The 22,815-nt window shown below is 29.2% G+C and overlaps 1 protein-coding gene across 3 annotated transcripts; it reads left to right on the top strand.

The window, feature by feature from the left end:
* Positions 1-14,015: 14,015 nt before the first annotated feature.
* LOC109183700 (zinc finger MYM-type protein 1-like) lies at positions 14,016-21,912 on the top strand. 3 transcript variants are annotated; one of them, XM_019333759.1, is made up of 5 exons: positions 14,016-14,317; positions 14,868-17,220; positions 17,329-17,505; positions 21,234-21,321; positions 21,431-21,912. In XM_019333759.1, the coding sequence occupies exons 2-3, from the start codon at positions 14,870-14,872 to the stop codon at positions 17,429-17,431; spliced, it is 2,454 nt and encodes an 817-aa protein (XP_019189304.1). In that variant the 5' UTR covers positions 14,016-14,317; positions 14,868-14,869; the 3' UTR covers positions 17,432-17,505; positions 21,234-21,321; positions 21,431-21,912. The 3 variants fall into 3 exon arrangements, with proteins under 3 accessions (XP_019189304.1, XP_019189306.1, XP_019189305.1); XM_019333761.1 differs by lacking the exons at positions 14,016-14,317; positions 21,234-21,321; positions 21,431-21,912 and adding an exon at positions 18,221-18,238 and having other exon boundaries at positions 14,428-17,220; XM_019333760.1 differs by lacking the exons at positions 14,016-14,317; positions 21,234-21,321; positions 21,431-21,912 and having other exon boundaries at positions 14,428-17,220; positions 17,329-17,772.
* The last annotated feature ends 903 nt before the right edge of the window (positions 21,913-22,815 follow it).

Here is a 22,815-nt window from a genome sequence, read left to right as displayed (position 1 = left end):
ATTTTATACTATATTTAACATTTTTCTATATCACGCGTGAGTTTGTTTTGAGAAAGTTTGTCTTTAATCATGATCAAATATATGTAGTACTTTGAAGAGTAAGTAATCCAAGGGGATTAAAAATGTTGATTCTTAGGGATAATGGACAATCTATGAGTACGATTAAAAATGTTGTTTACTAATTTTTTTTTTAATAATGTGTAATACAATTTCAATGTTAATTGTTATTAAATAATTTACTCTATATAAATTTTCTTCATTTTTTATTATTATGTTATATTGTTTAATTATATTATTATTAGGATTAATATTTGATGCACCGCCGGTGTATAGATGCTATACACTGACGGTGAATGAGGGGATGACACATCATTAAAGAATAAAATCAATGTTAATCGGGTCCTTTTTTGCAAAATATCTAAGACTTGTATTCTTTTAAGATAAGAAATTCTTTTATTTCTAATTAACAAAATATATCTAGCTACTTTCCTAAACATATTTATTACTTAATTATTATTATTTAATTATTTAATTAAAAATAATGATAACAATTCTAAAATCTGTAAAAACAATTCGCATTCAATAATCTGTTACTATCTATCACTAATAATAATAATAATAATAATAATAATAATAATAATAATAATAATAATAATAATAATAATAATAATAATAATAATAATAATAATAATAATAATAATAATAATAATATAATAATAATAATAATAATAATAATAATAATAATAATAATAATAATAATAATAATAATAATAATAATAATAATAATAATAATAATAATAATAAAATAATAATAATAATAATAATAATAATAATAATAATAATAATAATAATAATAATAATAATAATAATAATAATAATAATAATAAAAAAAAAAAAAAAAAAAAAAAAAAAAAAAAAAAAAAAAAAAAAAAAAAAAAAAAAAAAAAAAAAAAAAAAAAAAAAAAAAAAAAAAAAAAAAAAAAAAAAAAATAATAATAATAATAATAATAATAATAATAATAATAATAATATAATAATAATAATAATAATAATAATAATAATAATAATAATAATAATAATAATAATAATAATAATAATAATAATAAATAATAATAATAATAATAATAATAATAATAATAATAATAATAATAATAATAATAATAATAATAATAATAATAATAATAATAATAATAATAATAATAATAATAATAATAATAATAATAATAATAATAATAATAATAATAATAATAATAATAATAATAATAATAATAATAATAAAATAATAATAATAATAATAATAATAATAATAATAATAATAATAATAATAATAATAATAATAATAATAATAATAATAATAATAATAATAATAATAATAATAATAATAATAATAATAATAATAATAATAATAATAATAATAATAATAATAATAATAATAATAATAAAATAATAATAATAATAATAATAATAATAATAATAATAATAATAATAATAAATAATAATAATAATAATAATAATAATAATAATAATAATAATAATAATAATAAAATAATAATAATAATAATAATAATAATAATAATAATAATAATAATAATAATAATAATAATAATAATAATAATAAAATAATAATAATAATAATAATAATAATAATAATAATAATAATAATAATAATAATAATAATAATAATAATAATAATAATAATAATAATAAATAATAATAATAATAATAATAATAAAAAAAAAAAAAAAAAAAAAAAAAAAAAAAAAAAAAAAAAAAAAAAAAAAAAAAAAAAAAAAAAAAAAAAAAAAAAAAAAAAAAAAAAAAAAAAAAAAAAAATAATAATAATAATAATAATAATAATAATAATAATAATAATAATAATAAAATAATAATAATAATAATAATAATAATAATAATAATAATAATAATAATAATAATAATAATAATAATAATAATAATAATAATAATAATAATAATAATAATAATAATAATAATAATAATAATAATAATAAAAAAAATAATAATAATAATAATAATAATAATAATAATAATAATAAAATAATAATAATAATAATAATAATAATAATAATAATAATAATAATAATAATAATAATAATAATAAATTTCTAAATCTGTTATCATTCATGTAAAAGAATTCGACATACATTTAGTATCTAATTATTTCTTCTTTTTTTAAAAAGAAATTATTTCTAAATTATTAAATTTATAACTAAGAATTCTTTAATTTTAATTAACAAAAATCATCTAATTTTCTATATGTATCTTAACTCCTAAATCTATTTAAACCCCCAAACTCCTAAATTTAAATTATAACCTTAGTTAGAAACAATTGCAACATCTTGTAAGAATATATATTCATCAAATCCAAATTTTCTCTGTCAGAAGAACCCAACCTGTCAATCGTTTCTCTCTGTCTGAATCTTTATCAGTATTCTATTAGTAAAGAGTTCTCTTCGTTAAGTTGTTTTTTATATCTATTTTTTATTGTTGAAATTCTCTTGTAAGTTATTGATTATTATTATTATTATTATTATTATTATTATTATTATTATTATTATTATTATTATTATTATTATTATTATTTTAATTTGTAAATTCTAAAAAAGTATACTTTTGATATAAAGTGGAAAGGTTGAGTTTGTGACTTGATTTATGGGTTTTGGGTCTTCAATTTTAAGAGCATAATATGTATAATTTTGTTAGTGGCTAGCAATGATGAACATTGTAATGACTATATTTTTCATCTGTTTTCACTTTTTACTATTTTGGTACTTGGTGACAATAGTTTTTAACCTGAAATATGCTCCTATTCATGGGTTTACTTGTGTTCTAATCCCTTTATATATATATATATTTCTTTATAGATTAATGATGGCTACTTTCCATGATAATAAAGACCATAATATAGTCGAAATTGAAGAAAATCATGGTTGTGAAATTACTACAGAATTGAGTGAAAGCAATCATGATGAATTAGTGAATATTGGTGAATTTAATATAGGTGAGATTGAACAAAATGCCAGTGCAAATGCGAAGAGTGGTGTGAATAATGAGACAATAGAGTTATGTATTGGAATGGAGTTTCAATCACTAGATGATGCTTTAATGTGCTATACTAATTATGCAAAACATGAAGGTTTTGGAATTCGCAAAAACCGCATACAAAAGTCTAGAAAGAATCAAATGGTTATTGGACAAGAGTTTGTTTATTCAAAAGAAGATTACCGTGCAAAAAAAATATTTAGAGCGAGACAATAGGAAAAAACATCCATCTGATGAAACACGCATGGGATGCAAAGCCATGATTTATGTATCTAGAAAAGACGAAGACAAATGGATAATATCTAAATTTACTAGAGATCATAATCATGTGCTTGCTTCTCCTAGTAGTGCTCGATTTCATCGAGTTCATAGAAAGAGGACAAAATCTCAAAGGAATTTGATTGACGTGCTTGAAGAATCTGGAATTCGTCCTAGTAAAATAATGTCAGTTTTGGTTACTGAATCTGGAGGAATAGATAGGGTCGATTGTATTGATAAAAAAATTTCCAGAAAATCTTAGCCATGTTTATCATAAGTTTGATGATTTTAAGTTTCAATTTTCACATTGTATCCATAGGATATATATCCCAAATGACTTTGAAGTAGAATGGAAAAAAAATTCTTGACAAGTATGGTTTACGAGGAAATAGTTGGCTTGAGAAGTTGTATTCCATTCGTGAAAAATGGATTCCGGCTTATGTACGTACTAGTTTTTGTGCTGGAATGTCTAATACTCAAAGAAGTGAAAGTATGAATAAGTACTTTAAAGATTATATAAATGATAATACACCAATAAGTAAGTTTGTTGTTCAATATGGCAAGGCTCTTGACGCAAGGTACAATAAATAAAGGGAAAAAACCTTCAAAACATTGGATTCAAAACCTATCTTAAAGACATTGTACCCAATGGAGGAAGAAGCTTCAAAGGTTTATACAAGAAAGATGTTTAGAATGTTTCAAGACGAATTGATTCATTCTCAGCAATTTGTTGCAGAAAAATTATTACTATTCAGCATGAGTCTGTATATAGGGTGCATGAGTTTGACAAAGAAAAATCAGAGTACATAGTGACATTCATGAGTTCGTCAACAACCATAGAGTGCTCATGTCACATGTTTGAATTTTTGGGCATCCTTTGTAGACACCAGTTGATGGTTCTTATCATGAAAAATATGTATTCTTTACCTAAACTCTACATTTTAAAAAGGTGGACAACAGATGCTAAAAAAGGAGAAATTACAAGCACATCAAATAAGGAAGAGATGAGTGGTTACAATATGTGTTCAACAACATTGTTTAATAATATCATGATTCACTCATTACAACTTTCTGAAAAAGCTTCACGTTCAAAAAAGCATTATGGCACCATAATAGAAGACTTGCAATGTTTATTCAAAAAGTTAGATGCATTGAAGATTGATGATGGCAGCAGCACTGGTTGTTTGACAAGCATGATAAGTCATCAAGATGATGATGATAATAAAATGCGCGATTCTCCTCGTGTGACTACTAAAGGTCGTCCTCGGTCTATCAGAATGAAAGGAGCTATAGAGCTTAAAAGTAATGGAGTTACATGTTCAACTTGCAAAAAGAAAGGGCATACCAAGCGTACTTGTACATTGAAAATTAAAAATATGGTATGTAGTATGAACTTATTTTATAGTTCCATTTAAATTCTTTATTTTTAAATATTATTTAATGTTCGTAATAATAATTTTATTTAATCTCTTATGGTAGAATTTAATTGCAAATGGACAACAATCGCCAATTGGGACAAATGAAAAGAACTGATTTTGATGAGAACAATGAAGACATAAGAAATATGGTTCGTTTTATGTTTCATCGTCCTAGTTTACAAATTTGATTTTTTACATTATTGGATATTGTTGTATGGAGTGTATTACATTACAACTTTTTAATAGTGAATAAGGTTGTAATTTAAATTTAGGAGTTTAGGGGTTTAAATAGATTTAGGAGTTAAGATACATATAGGAAATTAGATGATTTTTGTTAATTAAAAATAAAGAATTCTTTTTTTTTTTTGAAAGGAAAAAAGAATTCTTAGTTATAAATATAATAATTTAGAAATAATTTCTTAAAAAAAGAAGAAGAAATAATTAGATACTGAATGTATATTGAATTCTTTTACAGGAATGATATCAGATTTAGAAATTTATTATTATTATTATTATAAGTGATACGTAGTAACAAATTACTGAATGCGAATTGTTTTACAGGTTTTAGAATTGTTATCATTATTTTTAATTAGATAATTAAATATATAATAATTAAGTAATAAATATGTTAAGAAAAATGGTTACCACCCTTTCCGACCACTCTCTCTGGTTATCGGAAATAGCTAGGAGAATTTTTCCGAATACCCAAATTGGTTGGAAAAGAGGTCGGAACAGGCGTTTTCGACGTAATTAAGGTCATTTCCGACCACTTTTCGGTGGTTAGAAATTGGCAAATTTCCAACCGTGAAAATCTGAGGTATTATACATATTTAAATTTTTTTTAAAATCTACTATGCCAGTTCTATTTGTGTGATTATATATATAGTTATAATGAGTAAATTTCGCCATTAAATTAATATCTAACACGCAAGTTAAAATAGGTAAATGTTTATTATAATTTTTAATTATTAAATAATAAATATAAAATAAAAATGACTGTTTTTTATATAATCAAAATGAATACTTTATACTTATAGTAAAACTAGTGGTAAAGATTAATATTGTTGTACATACTCATAATCGATATAAAAATGATATCTTAACAATTTTTATATTAAAATATATTAAAGGGAAAATAGCACTTTTTTCCCTGAGTTATATACTTATAGCATTTTTCCCCCTGAATTATTTAAGTGGCTGTTTTTCCCCTTGAAATGTTAAATGGACATATTTACCCTTAAAATAAATATTTCATTTATTTTTCTTCTCCAACAAATTATGACCACAATTTGGTTCAAACTAAACAGACACTATAGCAACCAACCCGAAATATTCCAATTACAATTTAGCATCGAAACTCGATGTTTATAGTTGAATTTAGACTATTTTAAAATAAAAAATAAAATTTTAAAATAAAGACGATTCAAAATCGCGAACTGGATCTGAAACCGCCGGTTCACGGGTTCAGGATCCAATTTTTTCGATTCATAATTTTAATAAATTGAAATCAAAATATTGGGTTCTAGATCTGAATCATTTCGATTGCTATAATGTTCGATTCAGTTCGAACCTGTGAGCATATAGCCATTAATGTGCAATCCAACTATAAGCTTAGGCTTTTAGTTGAGATGGAGCACATGCTTCAATTTGATATCAGAGCCAGACCAAAGGTCATGGGTTCAAATCTCAGCACCACTCGTAAGTGACTATGGTTTACCGGTCCACGTGTTGCTTGGAAGCACCACTCGTAAGTGACTATGGTTTACCGGTCCACGTGTTGCTTGGAACCCACCGCACACGTGAGGGGGCATGTGAGCATATAGCGAGATCGAGCACATGCTTCAATTGAACCAAACCGTGATAAGAGATGTTAGTAATGTTATTATTTGTTACATTTATTATTATTGTCGTAGTCTAGTATTATCTTGTATTAGAATAAGTCTTATATGACTAGGCTATTAGTTAGGAGATATTAGTGGTATAGTCTTATTTTTCTTCTATATAAAAATTCTTTACATTCAAATTCATCAATTGATTATATTTTCTACATTGTCCCTACAATGTCTTTATTAAAAAAAAAAAATTGTTCATTATCAATAAATTAATTAAGAGAAATAATTGTATTAGTTATATTGTCTTTATTTTTCTCCAATGTAATAATTTTACGATGTCCTTGTTTGACAATCAGTAGAACTTACTTTGATGCCTTTTTAATGGCCTACATATTAAACAGGCTTCAGGCCAGGCCAAGCTAATTGTAGGCTCAGGCTTGAGCCTAACAAAAAGCCTACACACAGGTTTAGGCCTAGGCCCAGACCTTAGATTTTTGTAACAGACCCAGACCTAATTTTCTAAAGCTCGGCTCGGCTCGGCATATTTCCACGGAGCGTTATGCTGTGCAACCGTGTGCACTATGCAAGGTGCAGACGGAATTGGATCCATAATTTATATATTATAGATTCATAATTTTTATACTATAGATTCATAATTTCTATACTATAGATTTATAATTTCTATACTGTATGGTTATCAAATTATGAACATATAGTTCAGTGATTTGTGAATACAGAGTTCAACAATTGAAAATATGAATATAGAGTTCAATAATTATGAATATATAATATAGAAATTATGAATCTGTAGTATAAAAATTATGGATCTATAGTATAGAAATTAATTATGGATCCAATTCTGTGTCCACCATGCATGGTGCACACGGTTGCACAGCATAATTTGCCTATTTCCACCCCTACTCGCAATGTCATTGTTTGGCAATCAGCAGTTAGCTCTTCAATATTAGTATATATTTAATATTTTATGCCCTAATTTTTATTTGCTCTCCCTTATGTCCCGTATTTGGTTTTAATCATACCTATACAATTATTTTATTCCAATTATAATCAATCTTGACTATATTATCTTGCATTTGTAAACTTAGAATTACCTATTTAAAGACACAAATTCAACATTCAATTATCTATGCATGAACAATTCCAATATAATCTTGCCTTGATATACTTTAAAGTATTTATTTAAAAAAAAAAACATTGGGCATATCTCAATCGCGCAATACGCGTATAAAACTAGTATGTAAGTAAATTTGGTATATAGAACCATTACATATATAGAATAGTGTCTTAACCTTAGTAAATTTGTATACATTAATTTGCACGAAAAGTCATTACATATAATTTGCATTATATGTGGCTCATTCAACCTTCAACCTTAAGCATTATATGTAAATATTGCATACAATGATTTTTTTTTTTTTTTTTTTTTGGGGGGGGGGGGGGGGGGGGGGGGGGTATATAGAATCAAATTAATATTGCATACAATGATTATTTTTAACATTTGGCATATATACATTTGGTTTTTAATTTTGGCATATAGAATCAAATTAAAATTGCATACAATGGTTATTTTTTAAATTTGGTATATATAGATTTGGTAAGCATAATTTTTCGTTATAAATATCTCATTCGTCATTCTTTCCAATCATGTTTAATCATATTCCTGTAATTTTCTTTTACCTTTCACCCTAACAATACGACAAACTTTTCAATATGACTCTCACCTTCAATCTAATTAACTAAATAACCGCTAACTCCACGAATTGGAAGATACAAGTTCGTCTAATCCGAATGTACGAGTCAACATTCAACAATAACACCTACAATTCTCATACTTTAGAGTGTGTGTTTCATGATTGTGAGGTATATACGTGACTTTTAGTATATAGATATATATTATTTTAATAATATATTCATTCTTAATATATATTTTTGTTATATATTAGTTTTATAATTCGCATGCTAATATGTTAGTTATATAACACATATTCACGTATTTCATATTATATTATAATATATATATATATATATATATATATATATATATATATATATATATATATATATATATATATTCATCGAATTCTTACTTTTTGGTCGTTTAGGGTACACGTATACATACAACCATAAAAAAGGCTCAAGTTGATGAATTTAAAAAATCTTTTCTGAGGGTCATTTGTACTCCATTAAAAACTTTATTGTTGCAACAAATGACATGCGATACAAATTACGCATCACAAATACAAGATCATGTTCATGCATTTTATAAGAGTCTTTCAGTATAACAACAACGACTTTCCACTCATGACATAGATGTTGAAAGCTTTCAATCAACTTGGTCCTACCCAAATTAATGCATTCAAACTATTTGGTAATATTTATTGCGTGCCTCACTTCGTTTACCATTTTAAGTATATATTATATATTTACTACAATTTTTGTTATTATGAATATAAATATATATAGATTTGGTTGGTTCTCTTATCTTGATTGAATCTCCATGTACAACCATAATTAATGGGCGAGAGACACAATACATCCACTTTGTTCTTTAGGATCATGAGTAAGTCATATTATATTAATCAAGTTTACACTTAATTATGGATTATATGTGTTTTCCTAATGTGTGTAAGAGTTATCACAATATTCTATTTCCCTTTTCAGAGAGAGACGTTTACCTTGCACATTTTGGGAGCAATATGTTGATCAACTATTACAGCATGTCAACTATGACAACCCTAATCCAGTTGTTTTACTCATTTAGTTTTGTCATGTAAAAATGTACAACAGTAAGTTACTATTTTGTATTCACTTTTTGTTTTTTTTTGTTTTTTTGTTTTTTTTTTGGTATCTACTATTTTGGCATATTATGTGTTTCGCAGTGTTCATATTTGACAATCATTATTCTATTACTTTAGGTGAGGTTTCAATATCTAACACATGGAATGCCACCAAGATTGTGGTAGATGCAAATTGTTAAGAGATTTGTGATTTTCAAAAGCGGTAATAAATATTAACTATTTTTAAATTTATATTTATATCTGTTATTATGGTTCTTTTTGAAAGACTAGTATTCAGTCATGGACAATTATATGTTGCTATTTCAAGAGTCACCAACCCAAATGATTTGAAGATTTTGATTTGTGATAAGGAGAACCAATCATTATTGTGTGGACTATATTTTGTCTACTGTAAAATAATGTACATTGTATTCAGGGGATTTATATTATTTTTGTTCTGAGTGTACATTATATTGTGTATGTACATTCAGTACAAAAATAATGTACATTTAATATATTAAAAATGTAATTTTTGTTATGGTCCACATAACATTGTGTGGACCATGATCCACACAATAATTTGCCAAGGAGAACACCCAATGTAATTCCACAACAAACATTGTATACAAAGAGGTTTTCCAAAATTTGTAAAACTTTATTATAATATTTAGTCAAAGTATCTTTCATACACTTCTACAACGATTTTCCATTTTTTAAATTTCTCCCTTAATTCATCATATCATAATTATTGTCGTGCATCGTATAGGTAAGACACTATTACTTTTTAAAAATATAAATACCTATAATACATCGGGTTTTATAACCCACTTATTATTATTACTAGTTCTTTTACGCGCTTTGCACGAATGGAATAATGTCCAATGATTATTTTTAAATAAGTATTTCAAAGTATATCAATGCAATATTATAACGGGGATGTTTATGCATAGGTAAATGTATATTGAATTTGTTTATTTAAATCGGTAATTTAAAGTATATAAATGCAATATAATATATGAGAGATTGATTATATTGTCACTAAAATAAAATGTTTGTAATTTTGTAATAACGCTAGTCTAAATACTTAGTCTAAAAACGATAGTCTAAATAGATACTACTTTTGGTTTAAATTTTTCTAATTCTTCTTAATTCTCTTTTGGGTAGCATTGTTATTGTCTTCATATTCAGTACATATCTTTTTTTTTTTTATTGGTAGTGTGTCATGTGCAATTGGGTTACTGGTGGTAGCATAGATGGATTCATCGTGTAATGAGATTATGGTGTAGGAAGCTTTAGATTTCTTATTGTGTACTAGTTTTTTACGCGCATTGCGCGATTGGGATAATGCCCAATGTTTTTTTTTTAATAAGTACTTTAAAGTATATTAAGGTAAGATTATATTGAAATTGTTCATGCATAGATAATTGAAGGTTGAATTTGCGTATTTAAATAGGTAATTCTTCCCCCAAAGGTTGAGTCCCCAACCTCAAGGACCCCCCACACTCCGACCCGACAGAGCAGTGTGGGAAGTTGTAATTAATCACGGTGACTCAATGGTTCAGCAGAGAGGACCAAATGCCGGTGCGAACAAGGAATCTGCCCACTTTGGACATAATTCCCGCACTGCCGCCGCCGAGGTTCAAACCTTGGTCTCTTCTCCCAAATACTGCCCACTAAACCATTGAACTAAGCCCGTGCGGGTTAAATAGGTAATTCTAAGTTTACAAATGCAAGATAATATAGTCAAGATTGATTATAATTGTCAATAAAATAATTGTATAGGTATGGTTGAAACCAAATACGGGACATAAGGGAGAACAAATAAAAATTAGGGCATAAAATATTAAATATATACTAATATTGTTTGAGGAGATTTCTACATTAGGATTTGTGGTTAAGTTCTATTAAAACTTTAATATTAGAATTAGATTAATGGTGTAATTATAATTCTATATTAGACGTTAATATTAGAATTAGACTAACGGTGAATTAACGGTATCTAACGAAAAAGTTAAATGGATAATCATATAATTTACATTTGAGAAAAATAAAGACAATATAACTAATGAAAATATTTCTCTTAATTAATTTATTGATAATGAATAATTTTTTTTCACTGAATTAAGACATGGTAAGGACAATGTATCAAATATAATCAATTAATAAATTTGAATATAAAGAATTTTTATATATTGTAGAAAGATAAAGACAATATAACTAATACAATTATTTCTCTTATTTAATTTATTGATAATGAATAATTTTTTTTTGAATAAAGGCATTGTGGACACATAATTCTAAATTAAAGAAATGCATATCTATAATTTTTTGTTGTAGCTACTAAATTATTATTTATATATTAATTTAATAAGAGTAAAATAGAGTACTAATTATGCCAACTTTGATTGGGATGAGGTTCGAACCTAAGACCTTTTTTTTTATTGAAATCAATGAGTAAGTTAACGGTAAACTAACGGCAATTCTTAAAATTTTAACGGAATTAGTAACGGTGTGTGGGTATTTTAGGAAATTTTAGTGTAAAATTTAAATCTTATCAATTTTTTAATCAATCTGAGCCATTCATTTGATTAAAATCTGTGACCGCCATTTTTTCTACCCATTATAGGCCTAACTCTCTTGGGCTCTTATTAGTATAGTAGATAGATAGTAGATATGATGGGATCTTAGTTGTACTATTAACTCTTTATCTTACCAGCACCTATTGATATTTGGCAATGATAGTTTTTTCCATACATGTTTCATGCATTGTGAAATGTGTGTCGTAGGTTATAATGTGAAAGTATTGAACAAAATATTAATATTTATTATATTTGTATAAAATACTTGGTAAATAAATATATATAACATATTTTGTATTATAACTTTGATATTTAATTACAAGATAATGTAAAAAGAAACAATGGACAATGTAATGAATATAATAAATTAATAAATTTGAAGATAATAAATCTTTGAATTGTAGAAAATAAAGATAATATAACTAATGAAATTATATCTGTTTGTAATTTTATTATAATGAATAATTTTTTTTTTAAATAAAGACATTATAGACATCTAATTCTAAATTAATTAAATGCATATATATTATTTTTTGTTGTAGCTACTAATTTATTTAATTCAATAAAAGTAATAAAGTGGCATACATACTTTTCATCAACAATAATGAAATCATTAATTTTTTTTTTTAATTTACATTTGTTGTTGAGATAAATTGTTTTGGGAGTTTGTCAATGACAATTGTTACAATTCTTGTCAATAGAGGATAATAATAAATAATTCAAAATATATAGTTACAATAGATATTGTTATAATGATATGGTAAAAATTAACTTACAAATTTCTTTAGAAGATTTCATACATTAATAAAATCAAATGTGTAAACTTGTTCAATTGGAGCCAATGGGATGTCAACATTGTCAATTCTTTGAAAAATGGTCCTATCGTTTTAGAGTCCCGGTGTAATTGTATTTATGATTAACAACTTTGTAATTAGGTCGCGCTGATCATGTAAGAATAATTTTGTCCGATAAAAAAAATAATAGTATAGTATTTGTAAAGTAATGTACAATTGTATCATTATAAAAATACATACAAAAATTATTAATACCATAACGACCTAAATTATACCAATAATGCAAAAGTATAATTGAAATATTAAATTTTGTTATGATCTAAATATCAAAAGAAGATTAATTAAACGGAAAAAAAAACTTAACCTAATTTTTTTTAAATGCATAAAAATCAAATGATTTTTAAAGTTATTGATTTATAATCTTTGATACTTAACTTTGAATGTTATATGTATTTAGTCGGACTAATTATTTGACCAAAGTTTATGTTAAATTTTATATTATATATTTTTGTAATACATTTTAACAATTATGTGAACTCTAATTGAGATGTAGTCCAAACCTAATACCTTTTTTTTTTTTTTTTTTTTTTTTATAGAAATTAATGAGTAAATTAAAAATAATAAATAGTAAATAAAGAAAATTATTAAAAAAATACTAAAATCAAAATAATATGAACCATTCATTTTATTATTATTGGGTGAAGATTATTATTATTATTATTATTATTATTATTATTATTATTATTATTATTATTATTATTATTATGCGCGATGCGCAAAAAAATAGGTGCCCAATATTAATACATTATATTAAAATTTTAAATTTATTTAGATTTTAGATATTTAAATTATTCTAAATAATAATAATAATAATGTAAATCATTTTTATAAATTTGATATTTATATTTTATGTAATAATTAAGATATAACTCAAATATATAATGTGTATATATTATTATTAATGAAGAAGATAAGAAAATATATGGTGGATGCATGTGCATCGTAACAATAGTGGAAAAGATAACGGAAGTTATAACGATAGGGATATGTTTGTCCAAAATATTTTAATGTACAACCTTTATAGCATAATGTACAAAAAAACTTAACGGAAAAAACGGACATAAATTAAGAGTATAACTTTCATTCACACTTATTATGTTTTTAGATTTAGATTAGATTTAGATTTTAGATTAAATAGATTATTATTATTATTATTATTATTATTATTATTATTATTATTATTAGTTTTGGGCTGTATAATTTTTTTTTTTTTTTTATTTCCATTATTTCATATTTTGACCGCAGAAGCACAGACAGCTCCTCTGTCTCTCGTCTCTTTCGTCGCTCTCAGTCCGCCTGACCGCCTCTCTGCCTCTCGCTACCGCAGTACCGGCTACTGCTCCTCTCGTCTATTCGCCTGACCGCCTCTTTTCTGTGGCTCTGTCCCTGTCTGTGCTGCACGGTCGCACCTCGCCAGTTGCCACCAAACACGGAACACCGCCACACCGGTGACCGGTCGCCGCCTTACCGGTTAGCAGGACAGCAGGAGTCCTCGTTGGTTCCTAATTTCAGTCTCAGGTTCGTAGTTCCTAATTCACTAATTATTTTTTGCCCAAATTTTTCTAATTTTTTTGCCCTAATTTCCTTAAATCTTAGACTCGGATTTTGCCGGTGTAATGGATCTCAATTTGTTTAACTAAATGTCTAAATTACTGCTTTTATATGAATGTGAGCCGTGAGTATGTCTAATATTGTTTTTAATAAATTTTATGTATGTGCTTTTTGGATGATTATGTCTAATATTGTTTTGAATGTGAGTAGCGAGCAGCTTTTAGCCTTTTAATATTGTTTTTAAATTTTAATGTATGTGCTTTTATATGAATGTGAGCACTGAGCAGTAAGTATGTCTAATAGACTAATATTGTTTTGAATGTGAGCATTGAGCAGCTTTTAATATTGTTTTTAAATTTTAATGTATGTGCTTTTATATGATTGTGAGGACTGAGCAGTGAGTATGTTTAATATTGTTTTGAATGTGAGCGGTGAGTATGTCTATACTCGATTGGTGTTGCCATAATTTTTCTAATTTTGTTTTTGCCCTAATTTCATCTGGGTTTTATTGGTTCAGTTATGGAAAGATTTTTCAAAAGAAAATCAACTTTTGAGGATTCATCTAGTCAAGGTAGTCACAAAGTGTCAAGTACAAGACCTCGTATTGAAGTTAACATAGATGAACTTGAAGTTGATCCAGCTAAAAGAAAAAGTATATATGAATATCATATCAATGATAGAGATATTGTGCGGAGACGATATCTACAAATGGGTCCTTGTCAACCAAAAAATCATGTATTTCCTACGAGAGTGATTACGGGTGTTAATAGAAGATTTAATCCTAAATGGTTTAAAGATCATAGTAATTGGTTGGAGTATAGTGTATCAAAAGATGCAGCATATTGTTTATGTTGTTATCTATTCAAAGATGAAAGCAGTAGGTTACAAGCTGGGGCAGAGTCATTTGTTACAGAAGGATTCAACAATTGGAAAAAAGGACCGGAAAGGTTGCGTGCACATGTTGGTAATCATAATAGTGTTCACGCAAGAAACGTACAAGCTTGTCGAGACTTAATGACTCAAGAGCAACAATTGGAGCAAACGGAACAAGATTACCGCGTTCGATTGACTTCATCAGTTAAATGTATCCGGTTTCTTTTAAGGCAAGGACTTGCTTTTCGTGGAAATGATGAAAGCTACGACTCACTTAATCGGGGAAACTTCCTTGAGACCTTAAAGTTTCTTGCGGATAATAATGAAGATGTTGCCAAAGTAGTGATGCGAAATGCACTTGAAAATCACCAAATGACTTCTCCTTGCATTCAAAAAGATATAGCTAATGCAATTGCAAGTGAGACAACTGAAATAATAATCAATGATCTTGGTGGAGAATTATTTGGAATAATAGTTGACGAGTCAAGAGATATATCAGTTAAAGAGCAGATGATTGTGTTTATCCGATATGTGGATTCAAGTGGGCATATTATTGAGCGTCTTCTTGGAAGTACTCATGTTCGTGATACTACATCTATGTCTCTTAAAGTAGCCATTGAAAATCTTCTAACAAGGCATGGATTAAGCTTTTCAAGAATACGAGGCCAAGGCTATGATGGAGCAAGTAATATGCGAGGTGAGTTCAATGGACTTAGAACTTTGATTATGAATGAGAATCCAAGTGCTTTTTATGTTCATTGTTTTGCTCATCAACTACAACTAGCACTTGTGGGTGTTGCAAAGGAAAATGATGATGTTGGAGATTTTTTTGTCACTTTCTCGCAATTGTGCAATATTGTATGTGCTTCATGTAAGCGTAGAGATAACTTACAATACAAACAATTAAAGATGTTGACTGATTCAATTTCTACTGATACAATTGAAACGGGAACTTATTTGAATCAAGAAGCAGTTTTACAATGTCCTGGTGATACACGTTGGGGATCTCATTATGGTGCACTTGTGAGCATTGTGAAATTATTTTCTCCGGTGATTGATATTCTTGACGAAATAAGGCAGGATCCAAAACAAAGGCTAGAAGCATTTAGAGTATTGAAGAATGTCCTATGTTTTGATTTTGTGTTCTTTTTGCACTTAATGAAGGATGTTTTAGGAATTACCAATGACTTATCACATGCATTACAAAAAAAAGATCAAAACATTGTGAATGCCATGAGACTAGTTGATGTCTCAAAAAAAAGATTGCAAATGATGAGAGAGGATGGGTGGGAAGCTCTTTTACAAGAAGTTTCACTATTTTGCAACAAGCATGCAATTCCCATACCTAATTTGGATGAAGTTTATGTAGTTCCAGGAAGACCTCGACATAAAGTTGAAGAAAAGACTCATCTTCATAGGTACCGTGTTGAAAGGTTTTATGTGGTCTTAGATCTACAACTCCAAGAGCTAAACAACCGTTTCAATGAGAAGAATATAGAGTTGCTCTTATGTGTGGCATGTTTTGATCCAAGGAATTCATTTGCTAGGTTTGATAAGGATAAATTAGTTCGATTGGCACAGTTCTATCCAAATGATTTTTCTGATATTGAACTTGAATTACTAGATAACCAACTGCAGACTTATTTTGTTGATGTAACTTCTGATCCTGCTTTCTCTAAATTGGATGGTATTGATGAATTAGCTCAAAAAATGGTTGAAACGGGAAGACATTTGGACTATACGTTGGTGTATTTGCTTCTAAAGTTGTCTTTGATCCTACCGGTTGCAACTGCTAGTGTGGAAAGAACATTTTCTGCTATGAAGTTAATCAAGACATTTTTACGCAACCGGATGAGTGATGATTTATTACATTATTGCTTAGTGTCGTATGTTGAAAAAGATATTTTTGATCAAGTTTCAAATGAAGCAATTCTACACCGATTTCAAAAGATGAGAGAGCATAGAGGAGTATTACCCTGTAGTTCATCATACACCTTGTATGTATTGTAATTTATAATGTATTTTATATTTTAACAAGTTTATTCGTATTTGATATTTTGTATTTGAACCTTGTATTTGAACATTTTTTAATTAATTTTATCTAGAAATCTTGGCTCCGTCCCTGATGATGAAGATGATGAATTCTCTCGCGTTGGATCCCCCAACTTACACTTGGATCTTCCTGAGCAATCCGATCAACCCCACTGATGACCTTCGCCTCAAGGCAATCAAGTTAGCAATTATTCCCCTTTCTCACGGATGATCTTCCTCAAGCCTCTACGGTAAGGAACAAGTAGGGTTTAAGTTTCAAGTGCATGATAGTGTTTAGTTAACCCTGTTTGTCTCCTCCTTCAATAATTTTGTTTTGCTATTAGCTTAGAGCATAACTTTGACTGGATTTATAGGAAGAACACTTAGATTGGCTTTGTTTTTTTGTTTAATTAGGATCTAAGTGATACTCAAATATTGGATTAAATAGCATACAAGTACGGGTGTAATATTATATCATCCTCTCAATAATGCTTAACTCAATAGTCATTTCAATTTCATTTATGGAACAAGTTAGTAAAATTGCAGGACTGTTTAGACTTGAGATCATCATAAACTTTTTTAAAAAAAAAAAAAAAAGAAGCTGTTGAATTTGTGAACAATGCTCTGGATAGAGTTTAATGGAGAAAAAGGGTCTAACCAAGGTTAGACATCATGCATTGTAGTTTAGTTTTATTTAGTACATGACTTCCCTTTTAACTTTATAATTTTACTGTAAGTTCCCTTTGGTGACTACAAACACCACTAAGTGTAGTGTTTAGTATTATTTTGGTTTTGGCATCAATGCATTAACTGATTAAGTACTCATCATTTTTTAATGGATGACAGTCTTCAATTTTGTCCTATAAAAAAAACCATTATGAATGTTTATGTGTAGGTATGCATCTCCTTGTGTGCTCGAGGAATTTATTAGGTTTAATTGATGGTTTATGTGTGTATTATGAACAGATTCCTAGAGTTAATTCTTGTTGAAATTGAGGGATTGATAGGTCTGGCGGGTGGAGAATAACCACCACCCGCCAGTTAGGCGGAAGCAAAATATGCCAAAGAACAAGATAATATATTATAATGAAATATTACAATAGATTGTCTCTCTGTATATATGTTCTATACTTCAACGGACCTCTATATATACTAAACTAGATACTAAATTAGTCTAGGAAACTACTAATAAGAATAGGAAACTAAGACAACTTTCCTAATATTCAACACTCCCCCTCAAGCTGGAACATCTAAAGTTCCAAGCTTGGATTAAAACAAGCACTCTACCTCACTCAAAATTACAAATGAAAATTAAATGCAACTAGAGGATAACAATGCGAGATGGCTTCGAAGGGACAATGCGACCCTTGGGAATGAACACGCCAGGGGCAAAGCTTGTCACGAACATCCTTGGGAATGGAGGCACCAAAGGAAAACACAAACACCATCACAGCAACATAAGCACTCTAGGATGGATGACTTCAAAAAAGATTGCGTTATGTCTGACACTCTGAGTGTCTGACCCTTCCTTGGGGATGAAGATGAAGGCACCAAGAACGGAGCTGAACACAATCCTTGGGAATAAAGACGAAAACACCAAGGACCCTTGGGAATAAAGACGAAGACACCAAGGACGAAACTAAACACGATATTGGGAATGAACCCACCGAGGACGGAATTGAGCATGAACCTTGGGAATGAAGATGAACACACCAAGGATAGAGTTAAACATGAACAACCTCCCGATAACACAAGAGAGCGGTAGAGGCAAAAAGGGAGCAAAGAATAGCAAAGGACGCAAGAGCCCATAGTAGATAAAATAGCAAATGACAGTAAAGGATAGCACACCGATTGTAGATAGTCACTCTCCCCCTCACTTGAAACATGGGAAATAATCTAAGGCCTTTATAGTAGTGCTGAAACTGAACATCCATGGGATAAGGCATACCGGAGATAAAGAAACAAACACGGTTATACCAAAACACAAACACCATGGGAAAAGTTCGGCACCAAACCCAAAGAAGCCTTCAAATTTCACCAACAAGTCGAAAGAAGGGAAAAACAACAATCTGAAAAATCTCGCCGGAGGCAGACTCACGCGCCAGCGCGTGAGGACGACGGCGGTGGAGGAAAGCAATGAAATTTTCCAGATAAGGTCGCAAGAGGGAGAGGAATCCATTGGTGTAGGAGGTGAGATCACAAAATCACCGGAGAAGAGGAGATCTGACCGGAAAAACTAAAGCAGTCCGTCGGCGATGGTGGCGCGTGCGGCGGCGGATGGTGACGAGATTCCAGGCGTAGGCTCACGACGATGATCCGAGAGGTCCTGTGGTGAAAGATTTTGAGAACAACCACAAGACACGTCGGAACAGGAGAAAACAGTCACTGGTTCGCCAGAAAATAAGTGCTGCCGGAAATATTGGAATAAAAATAGCCTAGGGGTGTAAATGAGCCGAGCAGCTCGCGAGCCGCTTGCGAGCGGCTCGGTCAAAGCTCGGCTCGAGCTCGGTCAATATCGAGCTCGAGTCGAACTCGAGCGGCTCGTTTAGTAATCGAGCTCGAGCCGAGCCTAGATATTCTAGGCTCGTGGCTCGTCGAGCCGCTCGCGAGCCATATAATATATTATATATATAATAATGATATAATATAATATAATAATATATATAAATAACAATTAGAAATTAGAATTTTAAACTCAACATCCCTAAAAGATTTCTATTATTTATGTATGGGTAAAACAAAGTAGTTTGAATTTTAAACCAAAAGTATTAAATATGTCAAAATCGAGCTCAAGATCGAGCTCGAGTTCGAACTCGAACAATCGAGCTGCTCGAGTCGAGCTCGAGCAGCCCGAAAATTACCGAGCTCGAGCTCGAGCATCAGTTCCTGAGCTCGATCGAACTCGAGCCGAGCCTCCATTAACGAGCACGAGCTCAAGCCTACCCCGGCTCGAGCTCTGCTCGGCTCGTTTACACCCCTAAAATAGCTTAGAAAAGTAGGCTCTGATACCATGTTGAAATTGAGGGATTGATAGGTCTGGCGGGTGGAGAATAACCACCACCCGCCAGTTAGGCGGAAGCAAAATATGTGAGAACCAAAGAACAAGAGAATATATTATAATGAAAGATTACAATAGATTGTCTCTCTGTATATATGTTCTATACTTCAACGGACCTCTATATATACTAAACTAGATACTAAATTAGTCTAGAAAACTACTAATAAGAATACGAAACTAAGACAACTTTCCTAATATTCAACAATTCTCAGCACTGTGGACTTTGTTGTCGGGGTAGGATTGTGCCTGTTCGCCTCATGGGTGAGGTAATTGTTGTTTCTTCTAATAAATGCATATCATCATTTGAAAGAAATGAGGAGCAATCAAATTGGCATTAATGTACTAGCTTGAGAGTATAAATGCAGAAAGAATACAAAGGAGTACCAAGTGTATTTGAAATAAAGAACCTAAAGAAAGGGAGCTAGGTGGATTGATTAAAGAAATTTGGTTTTGGTCTCACGGATGTGTTGAGCTAAATCTTGAATTGTTTTAATGCATGCTTATCAATCTCTGTGATGCTGGGCTTTGGGTAATTTCCCTTAAGAGTTTAAAAAACATTGATGATTTGAAATGAAAGTATGGTTCTGACTTCTGTCCATCTCATTGAAGACAGAAAATTTGTGGTTTTGAAAAACATTAATTTTAAAGGTTGTCATTGTACTAGTCAATACATCGGGTATCCATAATCCATGCCTATGTCAATGCCCAGAACTAGCTCTATCATTCCTGCATTTCTTGAGAACCTTTCAAGTTCCTCCAAAGTTCTGTATCAAGCATTCAAGCTACTTATCCAAACAAAATGGTGTCCTCATCAGAAAGTACTAGGATATTGGTTTCGCACTAGATGGCTGAATGATAATTGTGGAAAGTTAAATGATATGTGGAAATTATATTTTATACCCATTGGTTTACTTGTTGCAGACAGTATATTAGGATCTTCTTCTGTGGAAGTTTTGGGAGCATCTGTAGCAACCGTGGTTTATCTGCTTGGATTAGAATTCTCTTGTAGGTGAGTGGTTATATATCTTCCACTGCTTTCATCCTTTTCTTAAATCCCATTGTTAAAGACATTATCTCTTTCAACTCTGAGGATTAATCTTTAGTTTTGTATTACACAGGTAGCTGTAGGGATATGGTTCTCCTTTTGGTTGAACACCACAGACATATCATCACCTTATGGCATGTATACGCTCTTGTAACTATTTAATCAACCTTTTTTCTGATGGTAACTCACATATCTATTCTCGTATGACTGGTTAAGATGGAGTCTTGTATGCACAAGTGCAGTTTTTATTTTTTATTTTTTATCGTTTTGGTGTTCAATCATATATTTCATTCTGTAGCCATGACCTTCTTAACTGCTTCTACCCTTGTGGAAACTTGGGATCTGTAGATGAACTATCTAATGTTAACTCGAATGTGTCTAAGTTTTGAACTATTGCAGTATAATCATATATGTTAGACCATTTGTCTTGTCTAAGGAATTTAAATGGGAGAAAAAGTAATGACATGAATATTTCAGCATTGCTGTCAATTGTGTGTTTGAAGCCTTGCCTCCTAGAATGCCTTTTCTTGAATACATTGTGGAGTTGTTCCAAAATAACTATTTCTTCATGGAATCTGTATATGTGCAGTTTGTACCATTTTGGCATATCAATAAATTTTCAGATTCATTTTTCTTATTTTTTCCTTGGTTTCCTTTGTGTGCGTTGGGCAAAGACAGAAATATGAATAATTTTGAAATGAATGACAAAAATGGGAAGTTTTAAAAAGTGAACAATTTCTGGAAAAACTCATTTGGGACATGCGTTTCTGATCAATTCCAAATAAGTATCTTGAAATTTTTGAAAACATTTTTTTTGTATAGTTGGTCAACATGAAACTTGCGTTTCTCCCAAAATCACCAGAAAGTTGTTGCCCGCGGAGAACATCAGAAATGGCGGATTCGTCAGCTTAGCAGGAGCCATACTTCTTTCTTTTTCCCTTGAATGCATACTTTCTCCCAGAGCCATTGATGTTCAGTTTGACAAAGTTGCCTTCATTAACACATTTAGGCTTTTCACAGGCAATGAAGCAGAAGAATCACGCCCAATCAGATTAGGAAACCTCTTTAGAATTTTCGCATAATTTCCAGAAGTAGCAACTCTTGTTTCCGATTCTCACCGGCTTAACTCTGCTCCAACATTTCATTTCCATCTTAGCTTTCTGGTGATTTTGGGAGACCGTTTCACGTTGACCAATCATTAAAAAAAAATATTTTGAAAAATTTTAAAAAACTCATTTGGGGCTTTCCTTTTGACAAGAAACACATACCCCAAATGAATTTTTCCTGAAAGTGTCCACTTTTTAAAACCTTTCTATTTTTGTCATTTATTTCAAAATTTTTCCTATTTCTAGTCTTTGACCCTGTGTGTGTTGGGGTGCTAAAGAATTGGGTTGCTTGACATGTAGAGAAATGAGTGGGTCCTAAAGCGTACGTAATTAGTGGGTCGATTAACGACCA

Source organism: Ipomoea nil, unplaced genomic scaffold (genome assembly GCF_001879475.1).
Source record: "Ipomoea nil cultivar Tokyo-kokei standard unplaced genomic scaffold, Asagao_1.1 scaffold1149, whole genome shotgun sequence".
Lineage (NCBI taxonomy): Eukaryota > Viridiplantae > Streptophyta > Magnoliopsida > Solanales > Convolvulaceae > Ipomoea > Ipomoea nil.
Note: the sequence above shows the minus strand (reverse complement) of the source record. Positions and strands in the feature narration are given on the sequence as shown.